The 23,568-nt window shown below is 30.9% G+C and overlaps 1 protein-coding gene across 1 annotated transcript in view; it reads left to right on the top strand.

Annotated features, from left to right (window-relative positions):
* The window catches only part of LOC119613959 (stress-activated protein kinase JNK), a 335,264-nt gene that overhangs the window by 172,582 nt on the left and 139,114 nt on the right, over positions 1 to 23,568 (top strand). The window contains exon 4 of the mRNA XM_037970038.1: positions 15,273 to 15,470. Within this exon, the coding sequence (XP_037825966.1) occupies positions 15,273 to 15,470 (198 nt within the window). The remainder of the gene's footprint in view (positions 1 to 15,272; positions 15,471 to 23,568) is intronic.

The raw sequence follows: 23,568 nt of genomic DNA, 5'->3' as shown, positions 1-23,568 counted from the left end.
AGCAGCGGAAACCCTATTCTGATCGAGACCTAGTGGAGATTTAAGCCTTCATTGTCGCATTTACTATTTTCCGTGACCACTTCCATTCTAAATGAGTTGTGTCAACAGCGAAAAGAGGCGAAAATTTAATCACCAGTCAGAGGCAGACTTTCCAGTCTAGACAACCCGTCCCAGCTCGCGTCCATGAACTACAATTTGGAAATGAAGTGCCGATACTAATCCTCGAAATAGACGCCTTAGCAATTAGTAGCTGGAATTGTAAGCAGCCAGGCCATAGTTTCGTGGATTGTACTTCACCTAATAGACGCATATTTTGTTTTAGATGTGGTAGGGATGATGTAGTTACGCCTAAGTGCCCTAAATGCTAGGGAAACCTGAAGGGGAGCGAGTCCCAAACGGGGGAGACTCGTTCAACCCTAGATTAACCCTGGTTTCGAACAATTTAAACCAACTAAAATTCTAGTGAATACGGTACGCATAATGCTTGCCGATGAATAACCTAAAGTTCATATAATTAAACCACTTCATCAAAGAATTCGGGAATACGCTGAAGCAAAATCTAGGATTTTTGGTCCAGTATCGAATAGAATTCAGAAAACTAGGCTTATGTATAAAATTAGAAAGAAGATCGAGAATGAAATTTTTTCTACGAGTTTGTGAGAGGGGAAGGATGCTAGACTTTATTTAAAGATTAATATAAACGGTAGTGAGATTGATGGTCTGTTAGACAGTGGGGCCACGGTTTCTTGTCTAGGTAAGGGCTGCATGGAGTTAGTGGATGAATCCGGTCTTCAAGCTTTTTTAATTTTTGTCCTATGTAAAGACGGCCGATGGCGGTCCACATAAAATTGTTTACGAGTAAAAACCAAAGTTAATTTTAATAATTGTTCTAATAAAGTGACTTTATATCTAGTACCTACTTTAAATAGACCTCTATTTTTAGGGGTAGATTTTATGAAAAGTTTCGGTCTGTTTCCTAGTCTATGTAGCATTACTACTAACGGAGTTAGTTTGTGTCCGGAGTCTGAGTGGACGAAGGATGTAATCAAAACCCATATTCTTACTCCATAGCAAAAGGCGTCGTTAGATGTCGTGCTTTACCAAGAAAGGTCTTGGTCAGACTACTCTCGAATGCCATTCCATCGATACCTGCGACGCGATCCCAGTGAAGGACAGACATTATCCAGTCTCACCGGCTGTGCAGATGTTGATGTATGCGGAGCTGAATAGGATGCTTGATCTTGGGGTCATAGAGCAGAGCGAGAGTCCTTGGAGCCATCCGGTTACTCTCGCCCGAAGGTGCGAGAAGAACCGGTTATATCTAGACGCTCGCAAGCTAAATGCCCTGACGGTCAAGGACGACTATCCGCTGCCGCACATCGAAGGTCTGCTCAGTCGGTTAGGGGATATGTTCATCATATCCAGCGTGGATCTCAAAGCCGCATTCTGGCAGATACCATTAGATGCATCTAGTAGGGAGAAGACTGCATTCACGGTGCTGGGGCGACCACTTTACCATTTTACGGTCATGCCTTTTGGGTTGTGTAACGCAGCCCAAAGGTTATGTCGCCTGATGGACAAAGTGATCTGGTCAAAAAACGGAAAAGCTTTCATATTTATCGTCCTAGATCACCTAACTAAATATGTACTGCTGAAAGCTATGCTAACATAAAAAACGTCATCGAGTTTCTAATATCCGAAGTGTTCTCCAAATTTGGTTCACCTGAGACAATTTTGTCTGATAACGGCAAGCAGTTTATTAGTAAAGAGTTTCAGGTACATATGAATCATTCTACCAATTTTTTTTCCTGATCGGTCCACAATTGGATCTCCCATATAAAGCCTATTTCCGAAAATCACTTAAACGCAAATATTTCATTTTCGTACATTAGATAAAGATGTATCTACTCTTTAACATTTGTTTTTAAATTTTAGATGAATTAGCTGCGAAACAATCTCTTGAGGAATTGAATCCAGAAACAAAATTGGAGGTTGAAATCGTAAAGAGGTCAAGGATCAAAGATTATTATAGTTTCTTTAGTTTAAGAATTTAAAACATATCGTCAGTATATTATTGGTTTGACCCATACGCTAAACACTTGTTATTGAGAAAAACGAATAAGAAGGTTTAGATAAACTTTTCTCAAAATTTGCGTGATAGATTTTTTTTTAAATTTTCACACTTGATTTCGACATATGTTTTGAACAAAATTATAGATTTACACACCGTTATGTAAAATTTAAAAAAAGGTATTAAGATTTTAATAAAAACAAAAATTCGTGTTTTGTGGTCTATATCAATTTTTTATTTTTGTTTTCCCTTTTTAGGGACTATATCCATACAAAATGAGTATTTTTTTATGCCCACCATCGAAAAAGATCCAAACGAAAACAGCTAGAAGGCTGAAATTTTTCACAAATATTGATTGTATTGTATTGAAAATGGACAGTATCGGACAACAATTTCACCCATAGCCCCATATACATACATAAGTGTCCGCCCAGAATGCAGTTTAAATACCAGTATAGCGATGAAATTCAACAAAAACTAGTTTTATAGGAAGCACAAACACTCTACCAAACTTTATGAGGATCGGCCCATAAGTGACCCTACACCCTCATATATAGCCCCCATCAAAAATGACTTTAACTATAGGCTTAAAAATGCCATTATAATGATGAAAATCGAAATAAGAACGTTTTATAGTAACCAAAATGTTTTAACCAAATGGTTTGAGTATTGGTCTATATCTCTTTCACGTATGTATATGGGACACCGGTGTCCTGAGATTTTTTTTTTAATTTTTCTTGATGCAGAGCGTAATTTTGAGTTCACAGCTACAGTAAATAGTTATTTCCATATAAAATAAGTTCTTTTTTAGAATTTGATGGCACTACAAGCTAAAAAGAATAATATCCTTCGATAGGTATTCCAAAAACCTAAAAATATTAGTTACCTATTTCCATATCCCATAATACATTCGCAATCTGCTATGTTGGATGAACATTCTGATGGTGTTTTTATAGGTAGTAAATCTTCATCAAACATCCTAATGGCATGGAACTATAACAAAATGTCAGACAAACAAGTAAATACCACTTAATTATTAATTTCTTCGGAAAAAAACGGAGCTGGTGATGAAAATTTAATTTTTTACTTCGGCACTCAAATTATTTATGAATTGTTGTTGTTTATGTGCAAAATTTTCACTAAATTTGTAAGATGGTGTTATTAAACCAGCACATATTATATATGTATACAAAAACTGTCAAATTATGTATGCTGAAAAATAACAATCCACATACAAATAATGTAAACAAGAGTTTTAAAAACCCCTTGTTATGTGTGCTTAGATCTACGTTTTTGTTATGGCAGTGAAGCAAAACAATAGTGATTAATTTGTTTTCAATTTTTGTATGAAGATTTTGGTCTATACGCCAAACAGTGGCATAGGTGCATTTCTTTGGATTTGATGCAGTATACATCCTTCTATCAACCTACCTACATGTCCTCTTTCTGTCATCTATTTCCATAATATGGAATCTTTTGTCATCTTAATTTTTAAAACCTTGTGATCAATATTTATTTTTGTAAATTAAAACCAATTTTATTCATTCATAAAAGTCAAGTAGCTTAAAATACCTTCATTAAACCATTAAAAAATAACCAATAGGCTGGCTACTTTCAGCCAACAATAAATTGATTTTTAAATTTTTTTCTCAGATCTCAGCTTTTTCCGTTAATTTTAGGTTGATAGCGAAAACTAATTAAGATTTCTTTTAAAATAAAATCTAAAATTTATAATTTTATCGTTTACAAATTAGTAACTAAAATCTCAGAAAAATGTTAAAAGATTGGAAAAAAGTCTCTAGGTTGGATTAATAGATGAACATTTGTATTGAAGATTTAATAGAAACATATGATTTTGATTATATTCGCAAGTGTTTTAATGCGTTCCTTTTTAGCTTGGAGCTTTTTTACTTAAAAAGATAACGGCTTACATTTTTAGTTCATAATTTATTTTATTTTCTTTTTAATTTGTGGTGCAAAAAAATGTGTTTTATTATTTCGAAACAACTTCGAAAAATAACTAAACGTATTATTATTTACTAAAAAACCTGAAAATGTTCTGTATTTTATTTAGTGTTCAGTACTTGTTATTTTTTTAGTTTTACCTAAAAACGCATAAGAAATACGTAATTATTAAAAAATTCTGACAGAAATATGGGCAAAACTGTTTTTTTTTTCAACTATAAACATTTACCAACACTAATAAGAAGAAATATTTGTTTTCTTTTTGTACTTTATTATTTAACCCATTGTACTCGCTTGGATACAAAAAAACCACCGATTTTATAATGCTAGATTATCCATATTACTGAGTTTTTTGTAAAATTTGATTTTTGGAATATTACTTTAGAATCTGAAGAGTAAATGTACCTAATTACAAAATCATAAAAACATAATGGTAAATTTTAAATAATTTTTTTGTCAACAGAGTTTTTAAATTTTTCGATTTTTCGCACCTTTCATTGCAATTTGATGTCAAACTCTTTCATTTTGAGTTAAATGGATTAGAATTTTACTGAAAACTGAAGTAATCATTTCAGCCCATTAGGATTTTTTAAAAAAATAATTAAAAATTTGTTTTTAAGTTTATTTTTATAAGCTTAAATATACATACATACATGCATACATACATACATACATACATACATACATACATACATACATACATACATACATACATACATACATACATACATACATACATACATACATACATACATACATACATACATACATACATACATACATACATACATACATACATACATACATACATACATACATACATACATACATACATACATACATACATACAGCTGTGTTCAAAAAAATAGGAGTGAGACTTCAAAATAATTGTGCAGGTTATTTTTAAAAAGAAACATTTACGGAAATATATATATAGCTTCATAAGTTCTTTTGTTATTTACTTTTTTCGGAATCCATATCAGATTACGACTGTTCAAAAAAATAGGAGTACGGTATATTCTCTAACCTAAGTTAGATTAATTTTCATCATTCGTAGTAAATATTAAAAATATAGTATAAAATTCTTGTATTTGAATAAATTTAAGCAATTTTAAACACAGTTCACGATTATTTCATTTAAAATCATGAAAAAAGTGTCAGAATTTACGAAAGGGGAAATCTGTTTAAATATCTTGGAAATTATGAAAATATCGCGAAAAGAAAAATAAAATATCTCAAGCTAATTTCATTAAAAGATTATTTGAATACTTTAAGAAGTAATATTTTTAAAAATCTCTCATAAAAACTAAACATTTTATGCAAAAATTATAAGCGCTAACGGCAAGGTTTTAAAATAAATCTCATTAGGGCGTCCTAAAATATTGAAACTAAGCCAAATTGTAGTTGTAAAACATCGTGATCAATATTCAATTAGTTCAGATCAATTTTCAAACAAAATTTTTTTGAAAACATTTAATTTCAGACCATAAAGCATATAGTCAAATCCATAAAGATTGCCAAGTACCACATTTAGAGGTGGTTTCATACATGGATGAATTTTTAATGCAAGAATACGACAACAAATTGTGTTTTTAAATCTAAATGAATTCAGAAAATATATTGGAAGTCCATTAATCGAAAAATATTAAGCTATAACCAACTTTCAAAGAAGTAGCATAACAGGAATGATTCAAGACGGGTCTTGACAAAAAGGGTATGGCCTAATAAATTGTAGAATGGAATCGTAGACCAAAGGTTGTAGGTAAACATATTACCCCAAGGTATGTTCTCATATTCCCAACAAACAAAGTTGATAAAATGGCGATGTAGTCTTATGAAAACATGATTGATTCCAAAATGGTGGAAGCACGTTCCATAGAAAGTAGGCAATGATATGGTTGTCGACTTACTGATTGTAAAACAAATCGTTAAAAAACCTTGCGTATAACGTCTTTTAAGGGTTTCCCAATAAATTACAGCATATTTGTGGATAATCGTCTACGATATGCGTCATCAAGCTCCTCAAAGCCGTTGTCGGAAAGACATTAAGTTCTGGAGACTCAGATACCCAAATTCTAAATAAAAACTTGACAAAAATAGCTGATGTTGTATTGCTACACACTAATTAATAATATTTTAGATGAAAGTCCTTTCCTTTTTGTTTTTATTTTAAAAATATTTGAACTTAAAACGAATACTCCCATTATTTTGAACAACAGATTTTGTATATAAATTTAAAAAATATATATTTTTTTAAATAAATTTCTTAAATATTTAAAATAATGATTATAAAAATTAGAGAACAAGTTAAATAAATAAATTATAAAAATATTTAATTTAAAATCTAAATCTTTCACTAAAAAATTTATATTTAAATTTTTTGAAATTTTCACTCCTATTATTTTGAACGCAACTGTACATTTGATGATGAGAAAATAAAAACGCAACGAAAATAAAGTCAGCCAAGTTAAAAAGTTAATAACTATATAAATTTTACTGTGCTTTCTTGGAGGCAGTCAAGTGGAAATAGCCAACGAAAAGAACACAAAAAATCTATTTTAAGATCATAAATACATAATAGAAGTACCATAAACGAACAAAAATGAGTCTTGTCTGGACTTTGATTGCTGGCTTTCTGTATGCCGAAATAGCTTTAGTTCTATTATTGGTTTTACCAATTGCCAGTCCCTATAAATGGAATCGTTTCTTCAAATCAAAATTTCTGCCCATGTTGGCCCAACAGGCTCATCTATACTTTTTCCTTATCATGGGCGTCTTAGTGTTATTTCTTTTGGATGCCATACGTGAAATGCGCAAATACTCTCACCACTACCATTCTTCCGATGTCCATACTGCTTCATAAATAAACTTTGATATTATCAAAGCAATTTTCTCATTTATTGGATCTATGTTGAAATTTATCACCATATGTCGATATTAATATGAACATCATTTCGAAGAGGGCCTTTAATGAGGGCTTAAATTATTCCGAATTAAACATATTAAATTTTTTAGTCCAATTTTTATAACCATAATGGGGGGTTGGATATCGACTGATCCTCATCAAATTCTGTTGAAAAATGTCAGTTCTTATAAAACTATAGTAATTTGTAAGAACTTTTGAGCCATAGATGAGCGTTTAAGTCATTTTTTGGAGTGAATCATATATAAGGGTCAAATGTGTTCAAAACTTCGTTTAAAAATATGTATCGAAATAAATTTTACTGAATTAGTAAAATTACAGTTTCTAAAAGAAAGTAAAAAAAATATATATATAAATAAAGATAACATACTTACATTACTTAACACACTTCGCAAATTTCAATTTGCTGCACTGAAATACTTATACATTTAATGTTATAAACCAAATGAGAATTATTTTAACTCATTTTATTGTCGCGTAAAAAAACACACACGAAAGAGTAATCTGTGTGAGCAAAAGTTGTTTTGTTGTTGTATTAATTTATTGATGTATCAGCAGACATATAACAACATAACATATATATTGGTTATTTATAACAACATAATATACAATGGTTATATAACATAACATATTATCGTTATTTGCAAATTAAAATGGTTGTTAATAACATAACATGTTTTCCTTGTTATCAGTATTAAGTTGTTGCAAAAATAATTATGATTCAGTGAATTATACTCAAATTTATAATTGCCTTAAATATGAAAATGTTTACAGTAACTAAAATATTGTTAAAATCTAATTTGAAAACAATATATTGTTACAGTAAACATGGCATAGTTGTAGTAACCATTTTGAACCATGTTTTGTCCCTGCGTGTACATTATGTTTCGTAAAGAAGTTGTTTATATTGAATGTCATCGCCTAAGTCGTATTTTTAAGTAACTAATGAGAGTTAAAGTAATTTGCTGAAGTGGTCATTTATCGATCCATCTTCATCAAAGCCGGTAGGAAGATTTCAGTTCCCATAAAATTAGTTTATGTTGAATTTAATATATCTACTCGTATTTTAATGCCAGTAATGAGCGTTAAAGGCGCCCTTATAGGGGGGTGGGGTCAAGTATGGACCGATCCACCAAAAATTTCGTACAACGATTTTTGTTCGTACAAATATTGTTTATGTCGCAGTTTTGAGCCAGTAATGAGCGTTAAAGTCATTTTCTACAGGGAACCTTATATGGGGGTAGGGTTAATTATAGACCGATACTCATAAATATTTGAAGAGGACATTTTTGCTCATACAAAACTTGTTTACGTGTTACGTGTTTCTTCGCTGTAGTCGTATTTGAGCGTTACAGTCATTTTCTGAAGTGGACCTTATATGGGGGGTGGGGTCAATTATAGACCGACCCCCATAAAATTTGATAAAGAGTTTGTGGCTCGCACAAAACTTATGTATGTAGAATTTCACCGCTGTACTCGCATTTTTAAGTAGAGGTAGAGTCCATTGTGGATACATCCTCATAAAATGTATGAAAATCCTATCTTTATAAAATTGTACAAAGAGATTTAAGTTCCTATAAATCATGTTTGTGCCGAATTTCATCGCTATAAATGCTTCTTTTAGACAGTTGTGAGCGATGAAGTCATTTTCTGAAGGGTCCTTATATGGAGGCTAGGTGAAATCGTGGACCGATATTGCCATTTTTAAACTGCATCAAAGTATCTGTGCAAAATTTCAGCTCCTAGCTACTTCCATTTGGACTCTATCGCGTTTTCAACAGACAGACACACGGACATAGCTAGATCGTCTTAGAATCTAATAAGGACCCAGAATATATATACTTTTATGGGTCTTAGACGAATATTTCAATGTGTTACAGACGGAATGACAAAAACAATATACCCCATCTTTTTTGATGGTGCACGCAGAGAAAAAATATAGTTGTGGTAACCATAATCTAAGAGCAACATATTATGGTTAGAATTATGGTTAAAGGTAAAACATATTATGATAATTATTAGAATCAAAAATATCATATTTTGATCACTATTAGTATAATAAGATATCATATTATGATTAAATATAGTCCGAATATTTCATCATAATATAGTTTTATTAATCATAATGTGATGTTGATGCTCAATTTATATGATTATATGTAACCATATTATGGTTACATATAATCATATAATGGTTTCAAGTAATCATATTATTGTTTGACTTAACCATATTATGATTTCAAGTAAACACATGGCCTCAAGTAACCATATTATATGGTTAATCTAATGTGTTCGGCGTAAATTGGAATTATTTTTTAGTTTTCTTTTAAACAAACACAAAACTTTCAAGCACTGGTATTCCCATAAATAAAAATTAATATATCCACACTTTCATGTCAATATTAAGATAATTTACAATTTTTTTTTAATTATAAATTTTTTATGTATTTTATATTTTTTTTTTAAATTGTATAGTGTTGTCTACGATTATATTTTTAGATATTATTTATTTTTCACAATTATTTTAACACTTTGTTCAGCACTTTATTTAATCTGGTCTAGTACAGATAAACCATACAACTGATATAAAATTGGCGATACCAAAATATTTTTAATATTAAACGTATTTTGCTTATATATTAAACATTATCGCTTGTATTTATAAAAAAATCTTATTTTGCTTTTAATGCTAAAGCAAACTTTAGCCTTAAAAACCATTAATAAAATTGTGATATTCATAAACAAATAATAAACGTATATTAACTATTGTGCTGATTTATGTTTAAGTTGGCAGCACTGTACAATATGGCTGTCATTTTATGTGTTAGTGTTGCGTACAATTAGGATAAAATATTCGTTGATTCGGTTTTCTTAATTTCATATTTTTGTTTATAATAGATTTTTGACAATAAAAACAAACTTTTAAGAAAAATAAATATATATATGGCTTTAATAAATGTCTATTTAGTTCAGATGTATAAATATAACATATAATTTCTAATTATTATTAAAAGTATCCGAATAACGGATATTTTGCGACAAAATATACATCACTATGACACATTTTCTTATTTTTACTTATTTTCCTTGTAATTTTTGATAAATTTTTGCAAATATTGATAAATTTCTTTGATATTTGACTAATTTTAATGCCGGCGAATATATTTTGCATTAGTATAACACTAATCAATATAATTTACATGGTTAATTACTTTATGGCATTATATTTAACCAACAAACTTTGAAAAAGCCAAATCAAATGATTTTGTCCATCATTTGGTTGACAGACGGGCATTTCCAAATTGCCTAAAAATAGTGCTGGACAATTGGAATATTGTCAAATATTCATGCATTAATCCAATAATGCCTAGATTTGAGTTTTTTCCTCAAAATATAATCGTTTAAAAATTTTCTGGGATCTTATTTACAAATTTGTAAACGTTAAAATTAGAATTTTTAGATTTTATTTTAAAAGAAACCATAATTAGTTTTCGCAATCAACCTAAAATTACCGGAAAAATCTTTATCTGAGAAAAAAATTGTTAAAAATCAACTTATTGTTGGATTAAAGAAGGGTCGAGCCTACAATAAAATTCTTCTAATTGTCAATGGTTTATTGAAGGTGTTTTAATATATTTCACGTTTATAAATACGATTTTCCTGAATTTTGCCTAAAATTGTTTAATAAACCTAAAATAAGTTTTTATAAATACAGCCGTATATGAGTAAACATGTAAAAACCTACCATTTAGTGGTTATTTGAAAGTTTAAATATTTCTAAATAATATAATATATTTACATAGTTGTCATTATTTATTTGCTGTAAAAATAATTATTTTTCAGCGAATCATTCTCAAATTTATAATTGTAAGATACATATAGCTTTAATCCAGGAACCTTGGACGATTCGCAACAAGGTTTCTGGATTAAATCACGTAAATTTCCAACATTTCTACGCTGATACAGGGTCTCGACCGAGAACATGTATCTTATGTTTTCTCCTCTCAACAGGATTATTCACATCGGATGCAACAGTGCTGAAGCAAGGTCGTGGCAACATATACCTTGCATCTGTTTACCTGCCTTTCGATTCTCCGACACTACCACCAACGTTTTATCTGATGAAACTGGTCGAAGGGCACAAAGGAAAAATAAGAAAATTGTAATAGGTTGTGATGCCAACTCCCACCATGTAGCTTGGGGTAGTACAAACACCAATCGCAGGGACAAGCCCTTATGGATTTCCTTAATACTAAAGACTTGATCACATCTAACTTACAGCTGTGGTCAGCTAATTGGAAACGCTCTCTTTATATTACTGCTTGATGTGATTTCTATAAAATTATGGAAATATTACGTTAGATTTTCAGTTCCAAACACTTGTGTTTTATGAATTGATGTTGTTAAAATAAAATGGAATGCATTTTGTTGTCGAACATTTCTTATTTCCTTTTCCATTTAGAATTTAGTGAAAATCTCTCAAAGATAAATCTAAGAAAATGCAACACCTAATGGGAAACGGCCATTTTTTATTAAAATTTTTTTAAGTCAAATCTAATTTTGATAAAAACTGTAATTGTATTTTTGTAAATATTATTTTTAATTTAATGTATAAGAAATTTTACGTCATTATTTTTAGGACTAATAATAGGAATAGGCCAGAAATATACTCCTGCCCAGGGTAGATCCATTTTTGAACTTCATAAAGCTTGTAAATCGTAAAAGGATATATAGGAGAACAGCTCAATTCTTCCAAAAAAATATTTTTAATCGTTTATAACATATTAAGAAATATGACACTGATACCAACGCTCCATGTCGAAAATTTTCCAGAAAAACATCAGCCCAACCCAAACCGGATGATAAGACGAATCTCTAAAGCTAACCCAAAGAAATATATGTTCAGAAGAGCTTATAAACGAAATTCAGGATTGGAGAGTTTCGGACGAGCACTCCGTTTCTGACCATCGAGACATAAGATTCAAAATACTACGGCCGCCACCAAAGCCGATAAAGTTTCGGAATAAGTCTAAAACTAATTGGACAATGTTCGGTTCCTTACTAAAGAACTTTTAGTATGATGGTACGTATTCTGAGTGGACACACAGGATTACGAGCACATCTATGCAAAATTGGACGTGCGGATTCAGACGAATGTAGAGCATGTGGAGAGGACAGTGGAACTCTGGAGCACTTTCTTTGCCACTGCCAGGCATTCGTGGAAGTTAGATCCAAGTATCTTGGAAGTGATGTTATTCCGGAAATAACATTCCTGACTAACACTGATTGGAAGATTCTTAGGAATTATGTTCAGGAAACCGAGTTTATGAACACTGAAAAATAATTCATTCAGTTCTCTTTTTTCATGATATGGAGCGCACAACAGGCCCGATAGTGGCCTAGGTGTATTTCTTCGGATTTGATGTAATATACATCCTCCTATCAACCTACCTACCTACCTACCATAATTGTTATAAACATATAAATGTTTACAGTAACTAAAATATTGATGAAATTCAATAAAAATAACAATTGCTTGGTTATGACAACAAAATATTGTCCTAACCATTCTAAACCATGTTTTTTCTCTGCGTTTTCGCCATTTCGCTTATATTGATGCCCTATGTCACATGGGTCGATTTTCCATTGTAGCAATATATGTAAATGCTCACCATATTCCTCACTTAAATCTCCTAAGTTTAAAGAACAAATGTAATGATGTTTAAAAAAAATATTTTTTTTTGGACATTTTGCCACCGATTATGCCGAAGAATTCGACCAAATCTTTGGCAATTTTTTTATCAATAACAATTTTAACTTATTTCAGTATCTTTTTATTCGTGGTGAGGAGTGGTAAGGTCCTTGATATACCCAATTTTTGTATTTTTTAATAAAAACTATATGTATAATTTAGAATAATTTAATGGTTATCAATTGAAAGTAGTAAATTACCCACATTATTTCACAGAAAGTGTTTTGAGATGACATGATAAAAAATAAAATAATATCCTTTCATATCCTACAAAGTTTATGACATTATTTTTTTAATTATATCGAAGAGAAAATGACACTCCATTTCACATTGTCAATTTTCATATTTTTATTCATTTTAATTTAGCTAAAAAAACATTTTGAAGCTTTCTGATATAAAAAATTTATTAATTTATTATTTGGGATAATTAAAAAAAATAATAAAAGTTAAACAAATAGAGATATGAACACCAAATTCTGATATCTTTTTTATAAATATATTTTTTGGAAAAAATAACTATAAAATTTCAAGGATAATAAAGGATAAACTTTTATAAGGATATTTTTATATATTTTTATTCTTAAAAAATAAAACGAAATGCAAGATATACAGTGTCTCTCATAAATATTCGAATTTAATGTATTATGAAAACAGACATCATTTTATAATAGATTTTGTGGAAAAAATAAATAAATAAATTTATTATGTAGTCAAGACAGTCCTTAAATTTTATATAACATTTTAAAAAATGTAAAAAAAAATTATTTACTTAAACTAATTTAGTTTTTTTTTTAAAAAGTGCAAAAAATAGCTTCACAAAAGTATTCGAATTTTTTGTATACATCATATTTAGATTAGCATTAGGAAGTAAAAATAAATGATTAAAATTAAATTAATATTTCGTATAGTAGCCGTTGTTTTTAAAAACAACTTCCAAGCGTCGTGGGACCGTTTCTAAAAACTTATGGAATAGTTCTGGCGTTATTATGTCCCATTCTTCATGCAAAGCAACCGTATGGTGGTTTTAGAGGATAATGAGTGATTTAAAAGTTGTTCTTGTAAATATAACCACAAATTTTCAATGGAGTTTAAGTCCAGACATTAACTCCATTGAAAATTTGGTGAAAGAAGATACTTAGTGTTGTAAATGATCAACATTTTCACGTACCAGGTCGTGTATTTTGTCACGTTTTTCTGATGAAAAATAAATTGAATGGGTTGTAGCCCCATTTTGGTGGTACTAGCATGCAAATTCTGCTCTAAAATTGACAAGTGGACCTTCTAGTCTATAATTACAGTAATAAATTTTAGCAGTCCAACACCGAGGATGGACGCAGAACCCCAAATTATGACAGAGCAACTTGGGTCCTTTACAGTTAGTTTTAAGTTAGATAATTCCAAGACATCTCCAAGCTTGCGCCATATCATTTGACGACCATCTGAGCCAAAAATATTATATTTGTTCTCATCGTCGAAGATAACCTCCTTCCAGAATCCAATATTCTAACTTATGAGTCTATTTGCGGAGTCAAGACACTTAACATCGATTAACTTCGATATGAGCAGTTTCCACCTTGGTACTTGACCATGCAAATTATTGCTCCCTAGTACTTTGCGCACAATTTCGACACTAATTTTTATTCACAGGACTGTCCTGAGTTCGTTGTTAATTTTTGGAGCTGATAAATGGAGGTTCCTTCGGTATATCCTCAGTATTTCTCTGTAGTCCTATATTGACAGCAGTTTTGGACGACTTGATAATGTAAATACTCGATGGAATTCTTTGTTCCATGCGTGTAATGACAAAATATATTGTCGATGGGAATCTATCAAACATTTCCTATATGTATTTAATTGATCGGCCTTGATTATACAGATATAAATTAATTTTTTAATTTGAATTGATCAACTGTTTTTCTTTGAATATTTTAAGCGCTTACACAGGAAGAATTTACAACATAATTATGCAATTTTCCAAAAAATATAATGTTAAATATTCCATATAACCACTACCTGCATAATGGGTTAATTAATGGGCAATAAAACACGTGTTCAAGGATTCTAAAAAAGTTCTTAGAAAAAATTCGAATATTTTCGCGCAGTACCTGAAAAGTCCCTTTTTGGGTTTTTTCCATTTTCTTGGAAACCATTAATGAGTTTTTATACTTTTTTCTTGTATTTCGTAGAAATAATAAAAATTAATAAAATTTCATTAAAAAACATTAAATATTATTATTATTTTTAAAGTAGCATCATAAAATAACACAGTAATTCATAAAAAATAATAAATTCGAATATTTATGTGAGACACTGTAAATATTGGAATTGTCCTCTTTCGTTTGATTCCCATATTGTTATTATACAAATATTTTATAAAAATTTATGTATGTACTTCAAATTTTAAAGTACTGAGTACGCAGTTATACAACATAAATTATGTACTTTCGTATGTATATGGTTTGGCTCGTGTATGAAAAATGCTGTTGGACGGTGTTATCATCTTATGAAATTTCGTCAACTTTCTAAATTGAATTTTTAAAATTTGTATTCTTTAATTTTAGATTATTGGATTACTTAATGCATTTACACCTCAACGTAACTTAGATGATTTTCAAGATGTTTATCTCGTAATGGAACTAATGGACGCTAATTTATGTCAAGTAATTCAAATGGATCTCGACCATGATAGAATGTCATACTTACTATACCAAATGCTCTGTGGTATAAAACATCTACATTCTGCTGGAATAATTCATAGGGTAAGAATAAAAAATCGTAAAGATTTTTAAAAAAATGTTTTTTTTACAATGATTAAAACGATAAGATTTTGGTTGATAAAAAAGTTAAAGTTTTACTTAAAATGTATTTTTAAGCGGTTATGTAGGGTATACATAACCGCTTAAAAATACATTTTAAGTAAAACGGAAATGGAACTAGTACCAAACTAGTATTTTACTAGTACCAATATCACCATTAATAGTTCTCAACTATAAACTTTCCTATACCATCATAATGCTCAAATTAACATTGAGTGTGTTTGAAAAATTACTAGTACCATTAGTTCAAGACTTATACTAGTACAGTTGGACCCAATTGGGTTCTTAAAAACCAGTTTGATATTAGTTATAATATTCATAAAAAGTATCCATAATTGGTGGAGTTGCTCTTTTGCAATCCTCCTGCACAATTCTAACTGAAAATTACTACTAGTTTTTAGTTCTATCCGTATCACCAACGTTGATATCATTGATTTTATTGTGTCCAAAAATTCCATTCAGGTACATATCTCCATTTCGTTATAAAAACATTTGCCGTACGATAAAACAAATATTAAACTTATTGCAGTTTTTAAATTTAATGGACGTACTTACATAGGAATTTGCTTGCAACCGGACCTAAATTTGCATGCACTATTTATCCTCTCATTTGAAGGGATATGTTTGAAAATATCTTTTTTTATGCAAAATGTTTCAAAATTATATTTTAATAATTTATAATATTTACATATTTTTTTCAACACATGTCATACAAAAATCAATCTACAAGTAGGGCCATTCAACTACTCCTAGTACTAGTATTTTTCCATATAAACTCTAACCCAATTTGTACTAGTGTCTGTTGTTCTAGTGTTAGTACTAGTAGCATTAAGACAATTATCGCTTCATTTCCTGCAGGGTAGTTTTCATACATACAGTGTAGGAAAAAAATAATAAGAAGGAACAAAATTGAAAGTATTTTTATCAAATTTTAATACACATTCTTTAAATAAAATCAATTGAATACATTAACTTATTTCATATGTTAACATTGAGAAACAGAAAAAACTTAAAATCGCAGAAAAAAAAAAAAAATTTATAGAAAAATGCCTGGAACATCGAATTCATTCACTACTACATTGCTAGAAGCAAGTTTCATCTATTATTAAAAAGTCCTACCATCTCCGATTTGTATAACTCGAAAATTGCAAAAACTTACGATGTCTTTTTGTACAATTCATGTTATGCTTAAAATTAATAACATGAAAAAGTCATTTTTATAATATTTATTCTAAATCAAATGCAAGCATTTCTATAATTAGAATGTGTAAATAAAGGACAAAAATTATTTGACTTCTTATTCAAACAATTGACAAAATTTCAGCTGATGAAAGATATCTCCTTATCAACAAGGTTTAATGAAATCAGTTTTAGGGCTATTTATTGAAAAATTATAAAGTTATCTGTTAATATTTAAACGATTTTTGTTATATTTTAACGATTTTATTTAATCACAGGAAATTTTGACGACTAAGATCAATATCAATATTTTCGAATAATATCTTCAAAAAATGTATTTAGTTTTTGACTCCAAGTAATTAGGCCACCAAGCAGTATCCATTGCTTCATATTATTGCACTCGTTATTAATACAGACAGTAAATTTAGATGTGTTATTTTAGGTCTGGAAGGTGTTAATTTCTCAATATGGAAAAACATAGTTCGTTGTGAAGAGAGAGATTTTTATGATTTTATGCCAGTTTGCTGTATAAGTTGTGTACTTTATAAAAGTGTTGTATATAAAACTAGTAAAGAGTTGTTGTAATTTTTAAACTTATAAAAATAATCCGGTTTACTTTAAGGGGAAATAAACCAACATTTCAAAAGGTAAAACGTAAAAAATGGTGTTAGAAGTGCAATTGCATAATAAAAAGCAGACATGAAGTTGAAGAATCTGAAAGAGGAACAACTCAAGAGAGAATTGACAGCCGCTTATAATACGGAATTACAAAAGAGACTAATAGATGAATTAAAGCTTTCTGAATGAAAGCAGAACTTTAGGAATCTTCTAGAGCCACAGATGAAAAAATTAAAAAAATATCGAAGGTTCCTAACAGCAGAGTAGGCATTGACAAAAACGTGGAAACTGCACCAACCGGCTCTTAATTGTGCCGAATGCCTGGATAATTGTATTTCTCATTCCGAGATCCATGGGGGGTGTTCATTTAGGACTGTTGCATCTGTAGCCGTTAGTGGCTTCAGTGACCAGTGTTGACAAGAATGGACAAGCAAAACGCGCGCTAAAAAATTAAAAAGGGGTAAAAAGCGTTATTTTCGAACTGAAAAGGGTTAAAAAAGCATTATGGTTTTTTTAGTAAAATAAATTTTATTTTAATAAAAATTGCACATTGCACATCACATCATTTACTACAAGATATAAACGTAAAAACTAAAACTAATGTTTTGACGAATATTAGATAAGTAAGAATTTAATTTCAATTTAGATGAGAAACATATTAACCTACACTGTCTGAATCTGGTTTAATTTTTCAAATCCCTCATGATACAACCAGTAAAAGGTAGAATCAGTAGGAAGGGCTGCCAATTTTCTTCTTTATTATATCAAAAATAAAAGAACTGAAAAGAAAAAAACTTCAAAATATGCAAATGAACGACACCTGCAAGCAGTATTCCACATTTTTATGCCCTTCCTTTGATTTCCAATGGTTTTGCATTCTATGTTATTCAAATTAAAAATCCCTTAATTTGTTTAAAAGTTATTTTAAAAATAGTAAAATGTCATTAAATATTCAAACTGATATAGCCTATCACAGCGCACTACTAACTGGCCTACCTACCCAAATTGTAAAATTGTACAAAACTTATGAAATATTTTTTTTTTTGCAAAATCTATATATCTTTAAACAAAACCACTTCAAACCGGTCAAAATTCACTGTTCATATAAAAAAATCTGGCCTGATGTTTAAAAATACAAGCAGATACATATTAATATTTTTCAAGTTCTTGAAAAATTTTTAATTTCACTGATCTGAGTGAGTATTATAGGTTATTATTACTTTACAGGTTTAATAATACAAGTATAGTGGTGAAATTCGTCATAAACAAGTTATAAGAACAAAAATATTTGTACCAAATTTAATAAGGATGGGTTCAGGAATGTCCCCACCCCCCATATAAAGTCCCCTTCTGAAAACGACGTTATGATATATAACAGGCTAAAATACAACTATAGTGATGAAAATCAACACAAACAATTTTTATGGGATCCAAAATCTCATTACCAAATTTTGCAAGGATGGATCCATAATACCCATTCTTTATAGCCAAAAATAGATAATCTTTCATTAAAAATTTCTAATTTTTTGGCCCCTTTTTATAAAAAGCGTGCGAAAAATATAAAATTCTTAAAAAAATATTAAAGTTTAAAGTTTTCACATAGTATTTTTAGTATTTAACTGTATCCAATTTTAATTAATTAATTACTATATTTTTAATTTCCAAAAAATATGTTTTAAATCGAAAAACACGAATGTTTTAAATCGAAAAAAAAAAAAACGGAATTTATGATCATGATTTACATTAATCTTATAGCACGTCGTAGGAGCGCTCATATGATAGCCCATTCGTTTATAGCTAACTTTTCAATTAAAATTTTAAAGAATTAAACATTTTCTTACAATACTAACTTGTACATGGAGCAAATTCAATGGGAGTGGTAGGTTTGTATAGCTTTAGAAAGTTTGGATCACAACCTGTTGGTTATCTGACTCTTCCAACTTGCTTTGAAACTTTTCCACTACACAATGCTTAACTTTTTAAATTGATCAACTGCATTTCTAGAGATCCAGTACAAATTCCAAATGGTTCAATGGGTAATATGGGTAAATAAATGCAGTTCTTTCTCACTAAAAAATAATTTGTTTTGCTCATGTACAGAACGATTAAACAAAGTTGAAAAGTTTTGTATATTGTAGAAACTTTTGCGAATTATTTTGTTAGTTTTAATACACTGCTCATTAATCGATTCCGAAAGATTTTAAAATATATACATATTGCTTTATAAAATGTGTGTATGAGACTAAAGAGCCACAGCACCACATCCAAAGAGCCGCATTTAGCTCACGAGCCGTAGTTTGCCGACCCTTGCTATATCTCGTTCCGTTCGGACTCTATCGTGCTTTCAACAGACAGACGGACAGACATGGCAAATAGTGCTAAAGGCACTAAGTTGGCAGTGACCGCCATTTGATGCAATATTTCCCGAGCGCTTGTAATTGACAGTCTGTCGACGACCTATGTCTCTGCGGAATCTTATTTATTTATGTGCCTCCGAAAGTCCCAAGTCCATCCGAAAGTGCCTGGGAGGGGCATCCTCTATCAAAATCGGATGGTTGGGGTGACTATGCAGATGGCATGCCAACAAGAACTGTCAACAACACATTATGTTGTCTGACTGACAGTAACCTGGTCTCCTCATTGCACCGATTGTACACTTCGGAGAAGAAGTAAAGTGAAGGTGAAGAGTAAAGGTGATAGTACTCCTCCTTAATGTAGCCCATTCTTATCTTGCGATATTTTGACCTCATTGGGGAATGTTATGTTAATGATGTCGTTGATCTGCATCGAATGATCGACATTGAGTCTGAATCCTAAAATTGTAAAATCTTTGCAACAGGTAATAACAAGTAGCGGGTTGGGATTACCCAAGCGACCTTCCAGATATTTGGAATCAACAATTGGTGAATAGATAGTTCCAGTAGGTAGATTAAATATTCCAGACCTACTACACCGAGTTTGTTAGCATTAACAATAGGAGTGCTCATGAAAAACATGGTGCATACGTTTGTGCTTTTTATTTCATTCTTTTTAGTTTCAATATTCGTTACAACCTTCAGAAATGTTATGCCAAATTTTATCTAATTGTATTCTTAATTGGTCTAATAATGGGGAATTTGTAAAGCTAACGAAAATTGGTTTTATTTTTTTTTTTTATTTTATTTTTCACGCTGTAAAAAAATTAATTATATTTTTAAATGCACTTTTTGAATGCATTTTTAAAATCGTTTTCCCTGTTTAAAATGTTTTAAAAGCGCTTCGATCGATTATTTTAAGCTTTTTATTCAAAATATAAAAATATTTTTTTGTGACGTGCATTAGTGGTGATAGAGCGTATATATAACTTTGTCATTCCTGTGTAACAATAAGAAATATTCATCTGAGACCCAACAATATATACTAGGGTGGGCCAAAAAAAATGGAGCTGTCACCCCTACGATTAAAGATATGTTAATAACATTTCCAAAAATATAAATAATATTTTTTTGCCACGCCTAGAAAAGCGTCGCCATTTTAAGTCCGATCGTAGCATATCAAATATCAAAATTTATGGCTTGAATGAAGCTATATTTTACTCTTAGACAATTCTTTTTACAATTTAAAAATACCTGTATAGTTCTAACTTCAAACAGTTAATTTGCTAGGGATATAATCGAAAAATTTTTTCAAATTATTTTTTTTTTTTTTTTCATTTTATTTATTATTCATTGAATCTTTCTTATGTAGAAATTTACAATACGTAATAAAATTTTAACCTAAATTATAACTAACGTTGTTATTGCCCCTGCAATTTCAACCAAAGTTCTCGATAATCTGGCAAAATCCAATGTTTCCGTTCTTTTCAGTCGTTTATGATCCTCAAATGACAGCAACTCCCTGGCAAGGGGATTTAGTTTCCACGTATTATGGGGACATTGAGATCCATATGAATATTAATATTGCGAATGTACCACGGGGCACCTGTTATTGACCTTAACAGTGCTGACTGCTTTCTTTGTAAATTTTCAATATTAGATGAGGAGGCTGTACCCCACAGTTGAATGCCGTATAGCCATATCGGTTTTATAACTGTTTTGTACAAAAGCACTTTGTACTCCAAGTCTAGAGCTGACCGTGGTCCAATTAGCCAGTACATTTGGGCTGATTTAAATTTTATTTGTGTAACCTTGGCTTCAATGTGGTGAGTCCATGTTAAGCGACGATCAAGATGGATACCAAGATATCTCACAAGGCTTTGTTCAGGAATTTTTATATTGTTTATCTGTACGGGAGGACAATTTTCTCGCCTTAAAGTAAATGTAACGTGAGTACATTTTGTTGCATTGACCTTTATTTTCCATTTGTCCAGCCACTTTTCCAATTCGCCGATGTGAAGCTGGAGTTGTTCAGAAGAAGGGTTATCATGTATGCTTACAAAAGCGGTATCATCCGCAAATGTAGATGTGTGAGTCAGTGCGCTCGTCATATCTGCAGTATATAAAATATATAGGAACGGAGCTAGAGTACTTCCCTGGGGTACACCAGCAGATATTTTTCGACGTGAAGAGATCACATCTTTAGATGTGATTTGAAAAGATCTTTCATATATGTTATTTTTAAACAGTTTGTGAACATTCGCAGGTAGTAATGTGATAATTTTGTGTATTAGTCCATCGTGCCAGACTTTATCGAAAGCTCAGCAAATATCTATGAATAATGCTGAGCAATATTGCTTGCTCTAGAAGGCCTTCCGATAGTGCTTCCTTCTGAAACCAAACTGATGGTCAGGAATAATGCAATTATCGTTAAGGTGTACTATAAGATTTTCAAGCAATAACTTTTCCAAAAGTTTAGAGAATATAGACAACAGGCTATTGGGACGGCACGATGTCACTTGACTGACATCTTTTCCCTGTTTTGGTATCATAACAATTTCGGATACTTTCCATGAGGTAGGGAAATATCCAATACGTAGCATCGAGTTAAAGATGAACAAAATAATTCTCAGTGCTGAATTGGGCAGGTTACTTATCATCGTTGTAGTAATTTTATCTATACCAGGTGATTTTCCTGCCTTTGATTGTCGTCTTCACGGTAGGAACCGGAATTTTATTGGGCGTGGAACCACATTATTTATAATGTTAGCACTAATAGCAGAATCTGTATCATTTTCAGTAAACACATTCTCCAAGTGATTTGCGAATGCTTCAAGTTTTTCTGACGTATTTCTGCGTCCCAGATAGAATGTCTTGGTCAAGCGGAACAAGGACAAAGTGGGGCTGGGGTTCTATATTGAAGACCCAGAAACAGAAATATGCCAACGTTTACCAAATCATAACACAAGCTTCCAGGCAGAAGTACGAGCAATAACGGAATGCGTAAATTGGATCAGAATAAATATGGCGCCCACAGCGCTTAATATATTTACCGACAGCCCGAAGGCAATTAGTGCGATATCAGGTGATAGAATAAAGTCTAAGACCGTATTGGATTGTAAGAAAGCTTTAACTGAATACTCTCCCAGAGGTAAGGTTTACATCATATGGGTACCAGCCCATTCGGGAGTAGTCGGCAACGAAAGGGCGAATGTAATAGCTTTAAAGAGAAGGGAGCTCGAGGCAGTTAACCTGACAAACGCAAAACCATTCGACGCAACAAAAGCTGAACTAAAAATATGGGTCAGAGAATCCAATAAGGCCTCTTGGAATAATGAAACAGTGGGTAGAACCACGAAGATCCTATGGGGTGACCCTGATGAGAGCAAGACGAAAAATCTCCTCAAAATGAGCAAGTCTGAAGTTAGTATGATGGTACGTATTCTGAGTGGACACACAAGATTACGAGCACATCTATGCAAAATTGGACGTGCGGATTCAGACGAATGTAGAGCCTGTGGAGAGGACTCTGGAGCACTTTCTTTGAAAAATGATGCTTGTATTGCTTGTCTTCTGCAAATGTCAACGAATACTCTCAAAAGCAACGAATACTAAACGATTGGTATGAATGGTTTCAATGCTGATTGAATAAGTTGTAAGAAAAAATTATCTTAACAATTTCGTAAACGTTTGCTGATTGTTTTGCTCATTATAAAGACTTTATTGAGTAAATTTAAAAGAATGTGTTTATAAAGGTTTAAGTTTTTGTTGATTCATATGTGGTTAACCGAAAAATCGGTTATTAATACATATTTTGGTTTTTCCTGAAACGATTTTTTGAAAATATTGATTTTCGGTTAACCTGTTTATCCGCTTTTTGTGGCTCGGTT

The sequence above is a fragment of the Lucilia sericata genome, unplaced genomic scaffold, assembly GCF_015586225.1.
Source record: "Lucilia sericata isolate MDLA Ls3-8-SP2 unplaced genomic scaffold, ASM1558622v1 Contig000041F_arrow, whole genome shotgun sequence".
Classification (NCBI taxonomy): Eukaryota; Metazoa; Arthropoda; class Insecta; order Diptera; family Calliphoridae; genus Lucilia; species Lucilia sericata.
This window is presented reverse-complemented; position numbering and strand designations above follow the sequence as displayed.